Genomic DNA, 17710 nt, shown 5'->3' with positions numbered 1-17710 from the left:
TTAGTTTATGGAGAGGGGAGTGAGGATGGGTGAGATCACTAACTAGCCTCGCTCAGACCCCCTCCATCTCTCAGGAGATGGGGGTGCCGAACTGGAAGGTGGAAAGTGTGCCTCCCAGACGCTTCCACAAGTTAACACAGCCGCTTCTTCTGGCCTCCGGGGAGCCTTTCTGGGATCAGGCCTGCACTTGACTCTCTCCGGGTGTTTTCCAACATCCTAGACCAGGCACTCATCGGATTCAGAGACGGGGCTTGTTTTCTAGCCGAGCAGGTGTTGTTTAGATGTGTTCTGTGTGCAGCCTTTCTCTCTGTTCCTCCATCAAGTCTTCCTTCCTCCCACTGCGTCTCCTGTCTCCACACACTTGGTTATCAGCATCCTTTAAGAGATCTCTCTTTGCTCGTGCCTCCCCTTCAGCAAATCACTGAATGTCCCTTTGCTCCATGTCCCCTTATTAAAGAATGGCTTCCAGGTCTGAATCTTCACCTTTTATCCCTCCCTGGAGCCCTGGATTGAGCTGTCTGTGGACATTCCACTGAGATGAATCATGTGCACCTCAAACTCATCAGGTCCCGAGCTACTCATCCTTCCCTGGCAAAGGACACCCATCTCCATGCCCTTCTTATGAAAAGCAGCAGCAGCAGCAGCCACCATGGTGTCCAGACCTCAAACACCTTATGTCTCTCCAATGCTTCTTTGTCCCCCAGCACCTGGTGTATTAGTGGCTTTTCTCACTGCCGGGACAAGGCTTGACAAGAAGCAGCTCACAGAGGAGGATTTGTCTCAGCTCACAGTTCAGAGAACCCAGTCTGTGTGACTAGGAAGGCAGATTAGCGGGAGACTGCTTCCTCACATTTCTGTGTCATCAGCCGTGGGGATGTTCATGCTCACTTTATTCTCTCCCCACCCCCACGTTTATTCAACCCATGACCCCATCCCATGGCACGACGCTGCCGCCACCACCATTGAAGACAAGTCTTTACCTTTTGGCTGCTGTTTTTCCGGAAACACCATTCAGCACTGAGCTGCACTGATGCCGCTGGGCATTTGTCAGCCCAAGCCTGTGGGTAATCAGGGTGAACAAGCTCCTGTAGCTTGTATGTTCCCTTGAGACTATTGTCTTGTAGACACACCTCCATCCCTTCCCCGCTTCCAGGGCAGTCACTCAGGTTCCTATGTAGTCCCCTCCTGCTCACTCATCCCTCCTGCTGCCTGCTCATGACACCAACTGGACCACTCGCTTGTTTCCCTAACACTGGCAGGATTCTTAGCTTGGAGCCCGACACACTGCTGTCTTCGGTCCTATTCTCCACCAACCATGCTTTGGTTAACTGGGTAGCTTGGGTACTCTCAACCCATCCTCCTTTTGCCTGGCTAAATCCTGTTCAGACTTCAGATCTAAAAGCAGCCACTACCAGACTCTGTCTGGGCCAGGTACCTACTCCAGACTCTTAAGGCCCCAGCTGCCTCTCTCCAAGGCATCTTCTTTGCTAGGCCCGTGTTCTTCCAGTACTGGGAGCTCATCCCTAGGGCTAGTAGAACCAGGCAAGGGGAGGGTGATCAATAGATGCTAAGGTGAGCTCTCACCTCCCCATCAGGTGACCCTTGGCATATTTCGAGCTCATCTGGGATATGGTTCTTAGCTGATCTATCTCCCTGCAGCATTTACATGGCGTTCACAGATCTTTACTGAAACCAGATGAGGGGTTCCTGAATGTCAAGGTGTGAGCCCCACCCTACCCCACTTTTCTACCTTCTGTCAATAGGAAGATTTGCTCCTCCTCTACAGTGCATCAGCAGGGCTGCTGCATCTGGACTGCAGAGGCCAGTCTGACAGGCCTAAGCTTGTGGGAGTCAGCACAGACCCTCTGGCTTCCTGCAGTCTGGTAGGGAGGTATCTTAGGGCTCGAAGCATGAGCACCTTAGGAAAGTGAAACTTGAGGACGCTCTCCTTTGGACCCGCACTTTGTGCGAAGTGGGAGGGTGTGTGTGAGCTGGGCGGTGCAGGAGGGCCCGGGTGCTTCATAGTGGCGTGGTCTGGGAGGCGCCGGCTGCCCTTCCCCTCCCTCAGCTGCTCCCTCCCTCGGGCTACTAAACCCAGCGCGCGCTGCCCGGTCGCTCTCACTTCGCCAGCGCCGCCCGCGACTGCTTTCTTCGTGGGTCCGCGCGTGCTCCAGCTCCATGGCACTCCTCGTGCGGCTGCTGACCCTCGCTCTGGCACTGTCTCTGGGTCCCGCCGGAACCCTGGCGGGTCCCTCCAAGTCACCCTACCAGCTGGTCCTGCAGCATAGCCGGCTCCGGGGCCGCCAGCACGGGTAAGTCTCAGCCCCTCTGTGGTGGGAGGTGCAAGCACAGGACAGGTCGCTGAGCCTCCAGTGCGCTCAGCTGGGGACATCATACCTGGCCAGGAGTGCGGGGGGGGGGGGGGGGGGGGGGGGGGGAGAGACAAAGCCTGAGCAGCCACTGCATAGAGAGACCAAACCTGCGTGGAGGGAGGGACCGTGGATGGATGAGATGCGGGGACACAGTGGAAGGCTTTGTGGCAAAAGGGTTGGGGGCACTGGCCAGTGACCACAAGTGCATGAAACAGCCTAGGGGACTTTCTCCTTTCTTGACTCTAGGTAGAAGGGGGCGTTGACAGCTCTCAACGCAGAATCACCGTCACCCTGAGACGGTACCCACCAAAGAAGAGAAACCTAGGCAGGTCACTGTCCAGTGATTCCAGGAGTGAGACTGGTCATACTTGGTGGCAGGACCCTAGGTGCCACTGCTTCTGGGCACTTGGTATTGTTCTGCACTCAAATATGCAATACCCAACAGTGCTTTCTGTCCACCGATGTGGAGCAGGAGGCTTTATCACCCTTTATACATGCTAGACAGATTGGGAAACTGAGTCTTGAAAGGGTACCAGCCTGCCCCACAAGTATACCATGGAGTCAAGACTGGTATCAGTCTTAAAGCGACCACCAGCTTTGTTGGTGCCTCAGGTATTTCTCTGAGACACTGTAGATGTGTAAGATTTCTGAGACACTCTGGCCAAGGCTTTGCCCTGATGAAGAACCTGACAGGGTGTTTCTACACACAACCAGGACATGCCTGCTTCAAACACATTCTGGCTTTGCTTTACATCCAGTCTACCTGGGTGAATCAACATAATTTGTACTAGAGGAAACTATATATATATATAAAAAAAAGTGGAGTAATGACTTCCGGGGAGGTCCAGGTGCCCGTGGTCAGACATTCACACCCCAGGCTATGCCCAACTCTCCAAGGGACTACACAGACCTATACTCAGATCTAAAGAAAAAACAAACCACGTGGCTAGTGATGGTTGTCTTTGTAGACCCAGACAAAGCTGCAGCCCCCAGCAACTGGGCATGTTCTAAACTCGAGTAAAGTATGCTAATTTTAGGGAGTAGTCACCTTTCTTCTGCATGTGGCTTTCAGGTCTCTTGTAGCCTCCTAGATGCTCAGTACTTAGAGAAAAACAAATGCAGGGTGCAGGACAGGCAGAACAGAGCAACCCAGGCCAGTCCTCAACCTCATGCCCTCCTGGAAGAAGGCAGGCAGTGGAAAAGGTCCTGGGGTCATTTTTTAACTTAGGCTGTGCGTATGAAGGAGAGAAGGCAGATGGGAAAAATGCAGATTTGAAGCCTCAAAGCCGAGCACGGACAACTAGAGCGTCTCTTGTCCCTGCCCGGTTCACCTTTGGTCCCCACTACCTTTTCGGCATGTTGCATTCAGTCCTGTCCCTCCTTCCTCTTAACCACTAAGATTGCCACAGGTCACCCTGCAGTGTTGTAACCCAGAACCACAACGCCATAGCCGCAGTGATAGGTCTCTAAAGATATCATGTAAGATCTATTCTCCGAGGCCAGCCTCCTTCCCTTCAGAGCCCAGGACACTGATTGTCAGGAAAACTGGCACTTTAAGAAACTTTAGATGTGGACCAGTGAGGTGGGTCAGCTAAGGCCCTGGCTGCCAAGCCTGATGACCCACATGGAATAAGTGAACCAGCCTCCCAAAAGCTGTGGGATGCTCACTGTGGCAAGTGCTCCCAACCAATCACAAAATGAGCAAATGATTTGAGGTATCCCCTGTGCTTCTTTGAGGTATCCCCTGTGCTTCTTGCCCTGAGTTGAAAAAACGTGTATAAGTCATCTGTGATAGGCTGATTGATCAAGAGACGTCAGGTGCTGAGCAGGGAGATGCATACCTTTCATCCCAACTACTCCTGAGGCTAGGGCAAGAGGTGGGCAATTCAATAAGACCCCATCACAAAATAAATATAAGAAAGACCAGCAGCACCCTTCAAGGGAAATCTGGATTCCCTAGGCACACATGCCGTGGCAAATGGTTACAGGCATTGTTACATAGTTGCATTTGCTCTGACCTAACTGTCCCTGAAAACCACGGGACTGCCTGGCCTTGCGCACATGGGTGTGGCACCTTGTGCTGATGGATAACCTTGTTCCAGTTCCAGCCCTTTATTCAAAGTGAGAGATGGAGAAAGGAGAAATTTGGGGAAGTGCAGGGTGTCCCCTGAGAGAGGGAAAGGACACTGTCCCTAGCCCCAGGGCAACAGTGGACAGTCATCCATTACCCTGCTGCCTTCACCTCCTCGTGCCCCTGCTCCCAGCCACTGCCAAGTTCCTATTTTACAGAGGGCGAAACTGATGCTTAGGATGCAAACACAGAAAGCTGGTAGCAGGGGTAGGGGCTGCTGGGTGGTCTGTTGGCTCCCAGCTGTGTCTGTGTGACAATGGGACAGGGGTGTGGGGGGGGGCACCAATGCAAAGCAAGTGAAAGGCAGCCATGCTTTTGCACAGCATCAAGAGAAACTGGATGGAACTTTCAGAAATACTTGTTTTTCAGTTGCAAGTCTGAAAAGACAACAGAGTTGCCAGTCTTGGGGCAGAAGCCCAGGAATGGCCTACTCATTTTGAGTACATTTCAGCATAGATTTCCTGTGGACACAGCTTACCTCCACCCCCAGCTTCTGCTCCTGTCACGGGGGCAGCAGCAGTGGAAACTACACAGGCGAGGAATGCTGGGCCAAATCCACAGACTCGCTGAAGAACCTCCGGCTGCCCATGACGAGCTGCAGGGAATTCGTCCACAGTAATTACTTCCTGCTTGGTTGGACAGGAGAACTTCTGGGATCCTACAGCAGTGAGGATGATTAGGGGCTGGAGTGTGGCCTGAGGGAGCTCTCCAGGGGGGTTATTCAAGGACCTTGAGTGAAACACGTGGATTGCTAACTGCAGAGCCTCTAAGCACTGGATAAGGTCAGCTGATCAGCCTTTCCCAGTTGACTTCTGTCAAGATGCTTTCCTGATAGCTCACCTGCCCTGCTCACTGTTGTCTATTAAACAACAACAGAAAACAGACTAGCTAGTCCAGATTAACCTTAACTCACTGTGTAGCCCAGGTAAGCCTTGAACTCAGAGCAATCCTCCTGCCTCTGCATTGCATCTGTAAAGTGTCGAGAATTGCTATTGAAGAAACCACCCACATTTGAATGCACCCGAAGCTGTATGAACATGGACGTCTTGTGAAGATGTTTTCTTTACTTTTCTGACTTATGATTCAGTCTGAAGCCTATTGCTGTCTGCTCAGGAAGAGTCCCACCTTTGTCACCACACAGCATGGCAGCTCCCTTTCCCCAGGAGCTCCAAAGAAGTCCCCACCATCACCTGGCCTGAACACCATTCTGAGCTCAGTAGAAAAAAATGCAAACAGCATTCTCCAACTCCAGAAAAGCCTTCTCAGCAGAACCCCAGGGTGTTTGCTTCTGCTTTTCCAGACTTATTGGACATATTTTTAAACTAAATTGTTATCAACAGTTTCTAACAAGCCTATTTCTGCCTGACTCTATCCGGACCAAGAACTCTTATCTTTATGGTTCTTGAGGGTAGCTGGAGAGAGGGAACATGGAGACATATCAGTCATAAGGTCTTTTTGGTATCCAGCACAAAGTAAGGCCTGCACCCCAGGTTAGAATAAGGAAGGAAGCATCCTGGGGGAAGTGGGGAGCAGCTCTAAGCAATGGGCCATGAGGAGTTAAGTAGAAGGGCACTCCCTGTCAGTCCTGACAGCAGCTGGCCGTGCACCCTAGTTTACAGGGTGGATACTCCCAGTGTGTTGTCCCAGGAGGCAGGCAGCTGGTCTAGACATGCAGAGCATGTCTGTGGAGCTGGCTGAGAAGGGCTGGCAGCCCTCCCCTCCTGACAACAGGACCTCTGGCACACACTGGGATGCCAAGTCCTCTCAGGGCGGGTACAGATGGAGGAGCTGGCAGGTCTCGGCAACATCACTTGGGTTTTACTCATTTCCTTAGCCTGTAAACCTGTGCCTAAACTTTTAAGGTCTTTTCACTTACACTTAATACTTGCCCATGCCAGAGAAGCGTGTGAGACAGACTGGAGAAATTTATCTGAGGAGAAGGTTTTATGGGGAGGGTGTACAAAGACCCTGCCAAAGTTTACCCCAAACCACCAAAATGGCTGTCTCCCCTCTCGCTAGACCTCAGTGTGGGCTGATGCTGGTCATCTCACTAACACTGTCGCTTTTGTTTCCAGTCCCAATGTATGCGCTGTGCAGAAGGTCATTGGCACTAACAAGAAATACTTTACCAACTGCAAGCAGTGGTACCAGAGAAAGATCTGTGGCAAGTCGACGTGAGTATCTATGGCCACCAAAGACCTCCAACCACCAAGGAAGGCACACTGTATGCGCGCGCGCGCGCGCACGTGCGTGTGTGTGTGTGTGTGTGTGTGTGTGTGCCAGCTGCCAAGGTATGAGAGAGAGCTGCCAAGGAGGTCACATACTGTGTGTGTGTGTGTGTGTGTGTGTGTGTGTGTGTGTGTGTGTGCCAGCTGCCAAGGTATGAGAGAGAGCTGCCAAGGAGGTCACATACTGTGTGTGTGTGTGTGTGTGTGTGTGTGTGTGTGCCAGCTGCCAAGGTATGAGAGAGAGCTGCCAAGGAGGTCACATACTGTGTGTGTGTGTGTGTGTGTGTGCCAGCTGCCAAGGAAGTCACACACACTCTGTGTGTGTGTGTGTGTGTGTGTGTGTGTGTGTGTGTGAGTCAGCTGCAATGCCCTGGGCTGGCCAGCTCCAGAAAAGGCCAGACTGACTAAGGAGATGAGAAGACACATGGACAGACATGTCAGAAAATGTGTGTGGGGTGTGGCATTTTGAGAAGCTATTTGACTTTGTTTTAGATTTTTAGGGCTGCTGACAAGACTTGGTAATGCTGATCAGAACAGTTTGGGGTGGCAGGAATTGCTGTATTGAGTGTGCATGTGTGCATGGCGTGTGTGCATGTGTGTTTCTCTCACTAAATAATACAAGTATTCGGAGGAGAATTCAGGGAATGAAAGGCTGTTAGTGAACTTATCCCAAAGGTCACCCTCGCTCAGCAAGCGCCAAAGTAAACATTTCAGCAAGTCTGGGTGCCTAGGAATTTGCACACCAGGAAGCAGCATAACAAAGTAAGACACAGGCTCAGACTCCAGCTCAGACTCTGGCTCTGCCACTTACTTGGGGATGGTTCATCTTTTCATATCCTCAGTTACCTTGTGTGCAAAATGGGCATAGCAGGAGGACCTACTATCCTAATGGGGGTGCATTGAGTAATATTCATAAGAGGTCTATGGTGCCTGTGGGTTGTAACTATAACCCAGAATATCTCATGTAGACCATACATACAGAAGGAAGGAAACACCCACAGAGCCTGGTGGTCACAGTAGGCCTTGTGGGTGCCTCTCTTTGTGGAGGGGGCGTGCCCTCTGCCCTCACTGCCTGGCTCCCTGGTGGAAGCAGTTGAATGCACGTTTTAAGGAACTCTGGGGCACCTAATCTGCTTTAGCACTGACAGTCAACAGACCTCAGCGCTGCAGAAGGGAAGCTGTGTCAGGCAAAACCCCTGAGCCACTTGGGGGTGGGAGGTGGCCTTCCTCTTTTCTACAAAATGGGAAGATTTCCCTGAACTTATCTCAGTGTGAGAGATTTTTTTTTAAGTTGTATTCTTCATGCTTTCAAGTAACCATCTCCCACTGAGAGGAGGGGACCGCTGGTCCCTGAACACAACCATGGAAATGAACACATAGTGGGTGGCTCGGATTGTTAGGTAGTTATTGATTCTGGTCTCAGAGAGCAGAACAGGAGTGAGACCTGCTGCTGTCTGGGAGTCTCTGCACAGCCATGGCCATGACTCCTACCCGATAGACTGCCTAGCCTCGAAAGTTGTGTGAGCTGGGACACCTCCCAGGTTCAGTGAACAGATAGATACTCAGCAGAAAATTTTGCTGTTTAGAACAAAGAGAGAGAGAGAGAGAGAGCGAGAGAGAGAGAGAGAGAGAGCGGGAGAGAGAGAGAGAGATTATACAGATTCTACATAGAACATTCTTGCTGGACGCGGAGTTTTCAAAAACAACACCTCCCAGTCCTGATGGATATACTCATAGGCATACATAATCTAATCAAACATGAATTGCTTAATTAAACACGAAGTCGGGTCAGGCCCCATGTAATTGTTTCTTGGAAGATGCCCAATGGGCTGGGGCCAAAGAGCAGAGCTTCATGTCAAAGCCTCAGGTTTTACAGAGCTCTCATGAGCGAGCTGACCACGGGTGGCATTTGCCAACCTGTTTCAGATGGGCCTATGTCACAGCATTTGACTGAGGTGACTTGATGGCATTTTTTGAGCGTTCCCAAACACATTGACAGTGAGCTGTGTTGGCTTATTGACTCCTCCTATCTGCATCTCTTCTGTGTGCCAGGTTGAGGCACAAGCCGCAGGGGTGTGTGCTGACAGATAGTAGCTTAAGTCGTCTCCTCTGACCAACCTGAGTTTGGTTTTGAGAACACAGTGAGAGAGCAAGACAACCCTCCCATCCCACTGAGTGTGCTCTCCTGTGTGTGGTGGGGGGTGGGGGTGGGGGACCACCAGCTCCAAGAAGAGGAAGATGTATGAGGTTGTGGGTGGAGGAATGTTTGTAGTGGGGTCAGTCAAGGTTAAGGCCATCCAGACTTTGACCGAGCTCACAAAGAGGAAAAGATACTCACATCCAACTCCTGAATGTAGTGGCCGCTCTGGGAAGCCAAAAAAAAAAAAAAGGAAGTAAGCAGAAGAAAACACAAGCCGATAAAAATCGTTATGCTCCCCAATGGAACACCCTGTGTGGCCTTGGCCTCGGGAAGGAGGAGCTGACTTGGAAGAGACCCAGGGGACAAAGAGAGGGGAAAAGAGATGGAGCTTGTCTGTTGTCCTCAAGGATTAATAGCGTCAGAGGGCATCAGTGTGCATGGGGGGTGGGAGGTCTCCAAGGGAGCGGCCTTCTGCCCACAGTTAAGTACTAGGCAGGGGGCATGCTGGCTGGAATTAATGTTATCCTGGGAGACTGAGTCCCTAGTGGTGCCTTGTTGGATGCAGACTGGGGCTAGCATGTGGTGGCTGGAGCAGAGGACTGTCTTGACAAGCCAGCATGGGCTCTGGCATTTTCTCAGGGAGATGTCAGGGGAGCTGTATCAGAAGTAAGCACCAGGATGAAAGCAAGTGGGTCCTCAGGGGACCTGAGACCAGAGGGAAATTTTGATTCTGAAAATAGGTGATGAACACCGAGCATGGAGGTAAAGTTCATGTCATGTGACATCACCAGAAGACGGGAACAGACCACACTCAGCATAGTCCTTAGTAGTGAGGCCACTGGGTCTTCCAACAGTAGCTCTCTGCATTCCCAGGGAGAGAAGAATCTGGGACTCTGGTGCTGTGCACCCGAGCACCAAACTGTGTCTTACTGATTTACTGTAGGACATGGTTGGCAGAGGACCCCTGTTGGGTGGCTTGCAGGACACGGTTGGTAGAGGAGCCCTGTTGGGTGGGTTGAATGAATTTTATGACTTAGACTGTCACTTCAGTTTTTACTTCAGAGCTGTAGAGCACCCCAGCCACACAATAGCTAGTCAGACAAAGAGATTTGTAGGTGACAAGAGACAGCAGCCCACTCTGTGATTTCAGGCCCTGGTTTGGTAGGAAACCGTAAAGTTTTATGTGTGGCTTAAGAGAGAAGCTCGGCTGCCTTTCTGCAGGCCTCTTAGGGGAGGTACAGGTTGTTCAGCATCCATGTTGAAGCTGACATTACTGAGATGTCACAGCCATGGCTGGAGCTACAACATCCTGAAGGTAGTACAGAAGGGCCAGTGTGGAAGCTAGCACATGGGTGTGATAGCAGTCCATCCCAACCTCTTCACATTTACACTGTTCCCCTGGCAGTGTGATTCACAGGTGAGAAGCCATTTTCTTGAGCCAAGATGAACTGGCCGGAAACTCCTGTTTCTCCAGCAGCTGGCATCGCTTTGCCCTTCAGTTACGTAGCAGGAGTTCCTTAGTTCTGTTGTGTTTTATAAAAAGAAAGAGAGAGAGAGAGAGAGAGAAAGAGGAAGGGATATGTTTGGTAGAACATGGTATGGTGTGGGGGGAAGTGAGTGTCTCTGTGGACCCATGCTGAGGCATCCCTTCCCCCTGAGGGACCAGCCACATGAAGGTATAGTATAGAATAGAGTTTATTTAGGGCATGGGGAGGGGAGTTAAAGGGGTAGTAGAAGCAGAGAAAGGCAGAGAGAGAGGGAAAGAGGGAGAGAGAGAAAGAGAGAGAGAGAAATAGAGAGAGAGAAATAGAGAGAGAGGGAGAGAGAGAATGAGTAGAAGGCTGGCTGGCCATGAACATGTGGAGAGAGGAGGGGACTGGGGAGAGAAGGGTCAGAGAGAGAAGAGAGTAAGAGAACAAGAGAGTGAGGAGGGGGCAAGCCGCCCCTTTTGTAGTGAGTCAGGCATACCTGGCTGTTGCCAGGTAACTGTGGGGCGGAGCCTAGAAGAAGAGCTGGGGCATGCTGGTACTGCCCCATCAACTTGGGGGCCTACCTCTTGTAGATCTCATTCTAGCACAAAGATGGAAGCCACCTTTTTTCCTCCTTCCCATGCATCCCTTCACCTTGGTCCCAGAAGAAGGTGGTTAGAGTCGTCTGCACTGTCCTCAGACAACACCTAAGCATATGACCCGTCCCCCTCCATAACCTGCTCTAAGATTATGGAGACTGAACATACACCAAACTTGAGGCAGCACTTTCTAAAATCTTAGCTCTAGACCGTTCTGTAAACTAGGAGCCTGCTTAGCTCGCGGGGAACTTGGTTCTGTTGAGAACATTCACGGGCTCATGTACTGTATGGTGTAATGATCCCCTAAAGGTGCCCATATCCTAGTCTGACCCTTACATCACAGAAGTGGCTGAGGTGTCTGAGACAAGTCTGATAGTATCCTAAGGATCTTTGTAAAAGGGAGTATGGTAGAGTTAGAGTCATAGAGAAGGGGGTGTGCTTCTCAAATCCTGGCTATGTTGAAGCCACCACAGGCTGAGGAATCTGGCAGCCGCCAGACACTGAAGGGTGGGGAGGGGATTCTCCTTACAGCTTCCAGAAGGAGCACAGCTTTGATAGTAGGCCCATGAGGCTGATTTCTGACTCAAACCTTCAGAATTTTAACACAATAAATTTGTAGTATTTTAAGCCACTGAGTTTGAGGCAATTTGTCATAACAAGCCATCAGACACTAGTAATAGCCCTCGCTGCTGTTACGGTGGGATTTGATCAGTGGTCTCATGTAGAATTTTGCTTTTGATGAAGTTATGTTTGTTAGATTAGATGATAATTGAACTTCCATTTGTTTTAGAAGTTCCAAACTGAGTACTTAGAATATATCCATCCCACACTGAAGTGTTTCCTGTTTGTTTGCCAGTTCAGTCCTCATAGTCATCCTCTGACCAAGCAGGGTGAGATTTTTTTTTTAAGCTATTTGCAGATGGCAATATTGAGGCTCTAGAAGCCTGCACATCCTACTGAGAGCCAGCCATTGAGAAATGGAGAGGTCTGGCCACTCTGTGCTTTCCCCAGGAGAATCATTCCTGGCAGCTAGGGCCAACAATGCCACCGGTACCTAAGGGGGCAAGCCACAGTCTGGGTGGACTGTCCCAGGTCTCTTCTTTCAGCCCAGATCTGTAGCCAAGGTCCTAGAAACAAATCTTGGAATCAGAGATGCCCTCAGGGGCCAGAGTCACGGTCACCTCCTGGTGGCTTACTCTAGGTCTGGTGGTCATTGTGAAGACAGTGTGAGGCTAAGCACCTGAAACCCTCATCAGACAATGGTCACAGAATCTGGGGGACATGGCCAGCATGCAGCAGCCACCAAAGTACACTCCTATCCGTAGGGAAATCGCCATAAACCCATGTTCTGAAGTCACCTCATGCCACATAGCTGATTAGGGAAAGCCCTGATTTCCTACTAAAGATTTCAAAAATCAGCTTAGCCTCTGTCCAAGGAAAGGCATGCAGAAAATGAGCCGCTGAGGCTGGGGCATGCCAATGTCTACATGCTGTGAGTGTGTGGTCTGCCTCAGGCAGTGTAAGACAATGAGAGTCCCTATCTCAGGAGACTAGGCTCAGTCCCCACTCCTTATTGCACCTCCTCCCAGAGTCTCATTAGCCTCCTTCCCTCAGCCAGAACAGCAGCCAGACCTGGGCTGTGCATTTGGGAGAGTTAATGTTTTAAGTTTATATTAACTTAGTGGAAAATAAATTTGGGGAGAAGTCTGTGAGATTTCTCTCCATCCAATCCGAGTGAAAACATCCAATAGATGTTGGGAAGAGAATCCCAGCACCCCCACTCTTTGACCTCATGCTAACATTATCTTTTTACATCCCTTCTGTAAATCAGGCACCTACCCTCATTTCAGGGAACAAGGTAATTGGTAATTCATTCCCTTGGAGTGCGTGCTTTTTCCAGCCTGGGGTTTTTACATCTGGCACTGTGTGTGGCCAAGCCAAAGCCAGGAGCCTTTAATCAGAATCTAGCTGATGAGACAAGATGCAGAAACCAGGAGCCTGGTGCTCTCTGTGAAGGGGCATTTGGTAAGTGCGGGCATGCAAGGAGAGGCATCTATAGATTCTATTCTTCTCTGCTGGGTCCTAAAGAGGTGGCACCAGACTTACGTTCTGTGCTTTCAAAGCCTGTATATTCTCCAGAGAGAGCCTATGTAGAATGGAGCATGGCATAAGAAGGGAAGGAGAGCCCACAGTGAAGACCGGTAACCTAAAAAGTCCTCAGCAACACTGCCCCTGGAAGCTGCTTTTTCTGTCTGCAATCTTCAACTGTCCTCTGCTACCTTGGGCTGGAGCAGGCTGGTTCTAAGAAGGGCTTACACTGTCTAGCTAGGAGCTAGGAGCTCTGTCAACCACAGAGCCATCTCAGCTGATGTCCTCAAATGGAAGGTGTAGCCTATAGCTATACCCCTAGAGAGATGCCTGGAAGGAGAGGTCTCCAGAGCAAGAGGATTCGAAAAGGCTTTCCAGCAAAGAGCTGTGCTTGGTCACTTAGCAGAAAGCCCCTGGCCGGGGAAGATTTACAGCCCTGAAGACTGGAGTCTCAGTAAGGAGGGTGGTATAGAAGCCATCCATGCATGACAGATGGTACTGTCAAGCCCCTGTGAGGGCCAGGCACAGGGAGTCCACTAGAAACTCATCCTTAAGCACACAGGAGACAACACCAAATCTGTCTGCTTCTTCCAGATGTGTGCATGGTCAAGGGCAGTGATCAAAGAACTGTCTTTGATGAAATTGGGAAAAAGCCCTAGGGATGTCCCACCTATCTAGGGTCTCACGGACCCCTAGGCCCATCAGACCCCAACAGCTGGCTGTCTGACTCCATGATAAGTTGATTTGTCTTTCTGAGCCTGTTCTGATTGGATCTGTCTGTTTCTCATCATTCTCCCAGCTTTCAAGTTCTCTACATGCTCAGCTCTGTTCTTCTCCTACACATACATATACATGCACACACATACACATACATGCACACACATACACATGTACACACATGCATGCACATGTAAACACACATGTACATACATGTGCACACATGTATATATACACATGTACACACTTATACACATACACACATGTACACACATGTACACACACATACACATGTGTACACACATGCACACACATGTATACACATACACATGTGTACACACATGCACACACATGTATGCATGGACACATGTACACACATGTATACATGTACACAAATGTATACACGTACACATACACTGTGGGGAGTTTGTTTTCTTTCATCTTCACTGAAATCCCAGTGAGGCCACCTAAGCTGCTCCGTCGTCCTTTAGTTTGGGGGAAAATAGAACTCAGAAACTAATATTTGTGGGAGCAAAGTCTTTGGGGAGTGTAGCTGGGAACTCCAAGCCATGGAAACATGAAGCAGCCGTGTATGCAAAGAGGCCCAGAAAGAAGCTGGTGGGCAGGACAGTTTTCCCAAATGCGTCTCTAATGCCATGGAACCACACTCCGGCACTTCGGGAAAGGACAAAGTGGGTGTGGAGGTTTTACCTCATTCCACCTCCCCAGCTCCAGCCATAGACCTTATAACAATTTTTTTACATTTATTTACTTATTTATTGTGTGTGAGGTGCTCATGCGAGTGCGTGCATGCATGTGTGTGTATGCATGCACATGTGTGCTTGTTTGTGCATGTGCAAATACTCATCCAGAGACCAGAGGGCAGCCCATTGGCATCTGTTCTCTCTTCCATATAAGCCGTGAGGATTGGACCCAGGCTTGGCAGCATGTGCCTGCGGAGCAATCTTGCCAACCAGGCTCCGTATTTATCAGAGAAAGCCTGGAATGCTGTGTATGTGTGTGTATGGGGCAGCAGTGAGGGTTGGTCCGGGTGCTCTAGGCTAGGCTTGAGGCTTTGGAGCTCCCTAGGCTTAGCTGGGATGGCAGTTGGCTTTCTGCTTTCCTTTGAGCATGTTTCTTTGCCCTTTGGTGTCCTTCAATTCACTGGAAGGATTACACTGAGGCTGAAGGAGCATCATAGACCAGTTAGTTTAGTCGTGCTTTACTCTGTGGGCCAGAAAACGGAGACCACAAAGAGAAGTAGGTTTCCCAGGGTACCCCTGTAGATACCCAAGGTGAGTCTCCTCAGATGGACCACACCTCCTAATCACTCTGCCTGGGCAAGTTCCTCAGCAGCAGAGATGACACAGTAAGACTCATCTTAACTGCAGTGTCAGCCCTGACCAACATAGCCTGTTTAGTTCTTTAAGTACTGGGATTTGAGATAAGAAGGAGCAGATGGGAGGAGGTACCCTGCGGACGAGGAAGCCAGAAGGTGAAGAAAGCTGAGCACATAAAAATGAAAGGCTTGTTGTTCCTCCATCTTGGGCGGGGGGGGGGGGGGGGGTTATGTCATGTGACCCCTGTACTTCCCTGGAGGTCGTCTGAGAACCTGAGGCATCCCCTAGGTACCAGATGCACCAGGCTTCATCTTCACTTAACTAAGTTTTTCCTGAACCAATTCCAAATGAATTCATAAGCCCCAGACACGTTCCTGTACAGCCCCCAGCCTCCTCGGCACCCCTACCCCAGGGCCACATTTCTTCCCTGGCTGCCTGCGTCTTTTCTAATGATGTCATTCCTGCAAGAGCAAGACTGCAAATCTCTTGTATGAGAAAGAAAGGGGGAGACTGGGTTGTTTGCATTTGGCTCCAGGCCTTGGGGAAGGGGGGAGGGTGGGAGGCAGCTGAGGACTGTGTGCACCTGTGGGCAGCCTTCAGCACAGGCTCGCTCGGGATACTTTGGCTGCAATGTTATTTGAAACTCCTGACTTTGAGGCTTCTACCAGGCTGACTGAAGCTTGTTTTGTGATGTCCACACAGTGTCCCTTGATGGGTTCCTTGGAGGGAGGGGAGCAGACAATCTTTAGTTTTCTCAACAAAGGATTTTAAAGGGTCCTGCACATCTTGTGTTTATCCAAATTCAGAGGATCTTGCAGATTGGGGCCATTGGCTGTCCCCCGGAAGGACAATGGAAAGGTTGAAGATGAAGGGGGATGGGGGATAGTTTGTAAATAACCACTAAGATAATTTAAGTTTGAAATCATAAACATGTTTTCAGTAAGTTTTTAATGTGAATAAATAGCAAAACAGGTGTCTCCATTAAGAGGTAATCAGTTCTCATTTGAAATCTGATTTCTAAAAACTGAGAGAACACAAAGATGGCCCATACTCTGACTTTCAGGTTATTAAATCAAATACTGAATCAGTAGGAGAGAGACAGAGAGAGCCTCCACCCTGCTTCCAAGCATTTTACATAGGGGGTTGTGGAGACCCAGAGAAGGGGCGGAGTCACAGGGGTGAGGGAAGCTCAGAGCTAGAAGCCACACAGGACTCTAGTTTCCCCTTTCCTTTCTTGCAGCACCATCCACTGGGTTTCCTGCACATGGTTGTTGGAGATGGGTTCTGGGGAGTTAGTATCTGATTGTGCTGTTGAGGGTGCTGCCTCTGCCTGGTTTCCCTGTTGGTTTGGCTGATGGTGATGGCAACCATCAAGAAACCTTCTACAAGGCTGGGGAGTGAGAATCTGCTGACCACTGATCAATACGGTCATGACGGAACACATGCTTCCTGGGGAAGGATTCTATGCCTGATGCCCGCCTTCTGTCCGCCTGGCAGTCTTTCTGCCGGGAGAGCATTGGAAAGGAAGAGTGGAATGCTGTCTGACATCCCCTTGTCTCTCTTTACAGAGTCATCAGCTATGAGTGCTGTCCTGGATATGAAAAGGTCCCAGGAGAGAAAGGCTGCCCAGCAGGTGAGTGAGCCCAGTGTTGCCTGTGGGTGAGATAGAAGAGCAGGAGGAGGAGGAGAAGGAAGAAGGAAGAAGGAAGAAGGAACAAGAGCCATGCAAAAGGGACGGAGTCAAGCCTGATGGGGAGCATGAGGTTGAGTTATCCTTCCCATGTGCACACTGGGGACATGAGGCGGCAGAGGATGGAAGATGCAAGAGTCTCTCTCCTGTGTTACTCATGACCCTCATTGAACAGTAGAGAAAAGCCCACGCCAGTCTGCCTGGCCTCTTCCCAGTGGCTGCAGGCTCTGGCCTTGTCATCAGTTCCGGTGGTGATTCTCAGAGCACCCAACAAGGCTAGCCTGTTAGCCTGTCAGTTGCCCTTAGCCCTGCTGGGGCTCAGACAGGAGAACATGGTCTCTGGAGTACAGCTCAAAGACAGCAGCAGGCTAGATGGGCTTACCCACAGGCAACAAAGAACCCACAGAACCCACAAAAATGGCATGATACCTGTGACTTTTACCAGCACCTTCAGGGCTGCACACAGTTAAGCAGGCTTTATGTTTTGTTTTAGCTTTGAAATTCAAGGTAGTTTTAAGATTCAGATAGGAACAGAAATTTAAATGACAAAGCAATTTGATTTAGTGTTGAGATTATGACAACATGGTTATCATTGCCCGGGGCCATGGTGTTGCAGCCCCAAGCAGAAGGGCAAGTGACAACATAAAGTGGAATAGGACATTGGCCTCGACTGAGGACTTAACTCTGAGGTGACGGTTTCGAGTTATTTAAATACTAATGTTAGTCTGTGTATGGTAGCACATGTCTGTTATCCCAGCTCTCAGGGAGCTGAGTCAGGAGGATCACCAGGGCCTGAAGGCCAGCCTGGGGCTATATAGTGAGTGTGTCTCAGAAAGCCCTTCAGATTGCTGTCTCTGAGGTCAGATCTCAGAAAATACACAAAGACCTAGAAGACTCTCAGCTCCTTCTTTCTAACAAAGCTGTTAGGGAAATCTT

At 50.1% G+C, this 17710-nt stretch overlaps 1 protein-coding gene across 1 annotated transcript in view; it reads left to right on the top strand.

The window, feature by feature from the left end:
- Window positions 1–2109: 2109 nt before the first annotated feature.
- The window catches only part of Tgfbi (transforming growth factor beta induced), a 30732-nt gene continuing 15131 nt past the window's right edge, over window positions 2110–17710 (top strand). The window contains exons 1-3 of the mRNA XM_034510184.3: window positions 2110–2312; window positions 6579–6677; window positions 16653–16717. Coding sequence (XP_034366075.1) covers window positions 2179–2312; window positions 6579–6677; window positions 16653–16717 — 298 coding nt within the window. The 5' untranslated portion in view covers window positions 2110–2178. The remainder of the gene's footprint in view (window positions 2313–6578; window positions 6678–16652; window positions 16718–17710) is intronic.

The sequence above is a fragment of the Arvicanthis niloticus genome, chromosome 8 (assembly GCF_011762505.2).
Source record: "Arvicanthis niloticus isolate mArvNil1 chromosome 8, mArvNil1.pat.X, whole genome shotgun sequence".
NCBI classification, from domain to species: domain Eukaryota; kingdom Metazoa; phylum Chordata; class Mammalia; order Rodentia; family Muridae; genus Arvicanthis; species Arvicanthis niloticus.
This window is presented reverse-complemented; position numbering and strand designations above follow the sequence as displayed.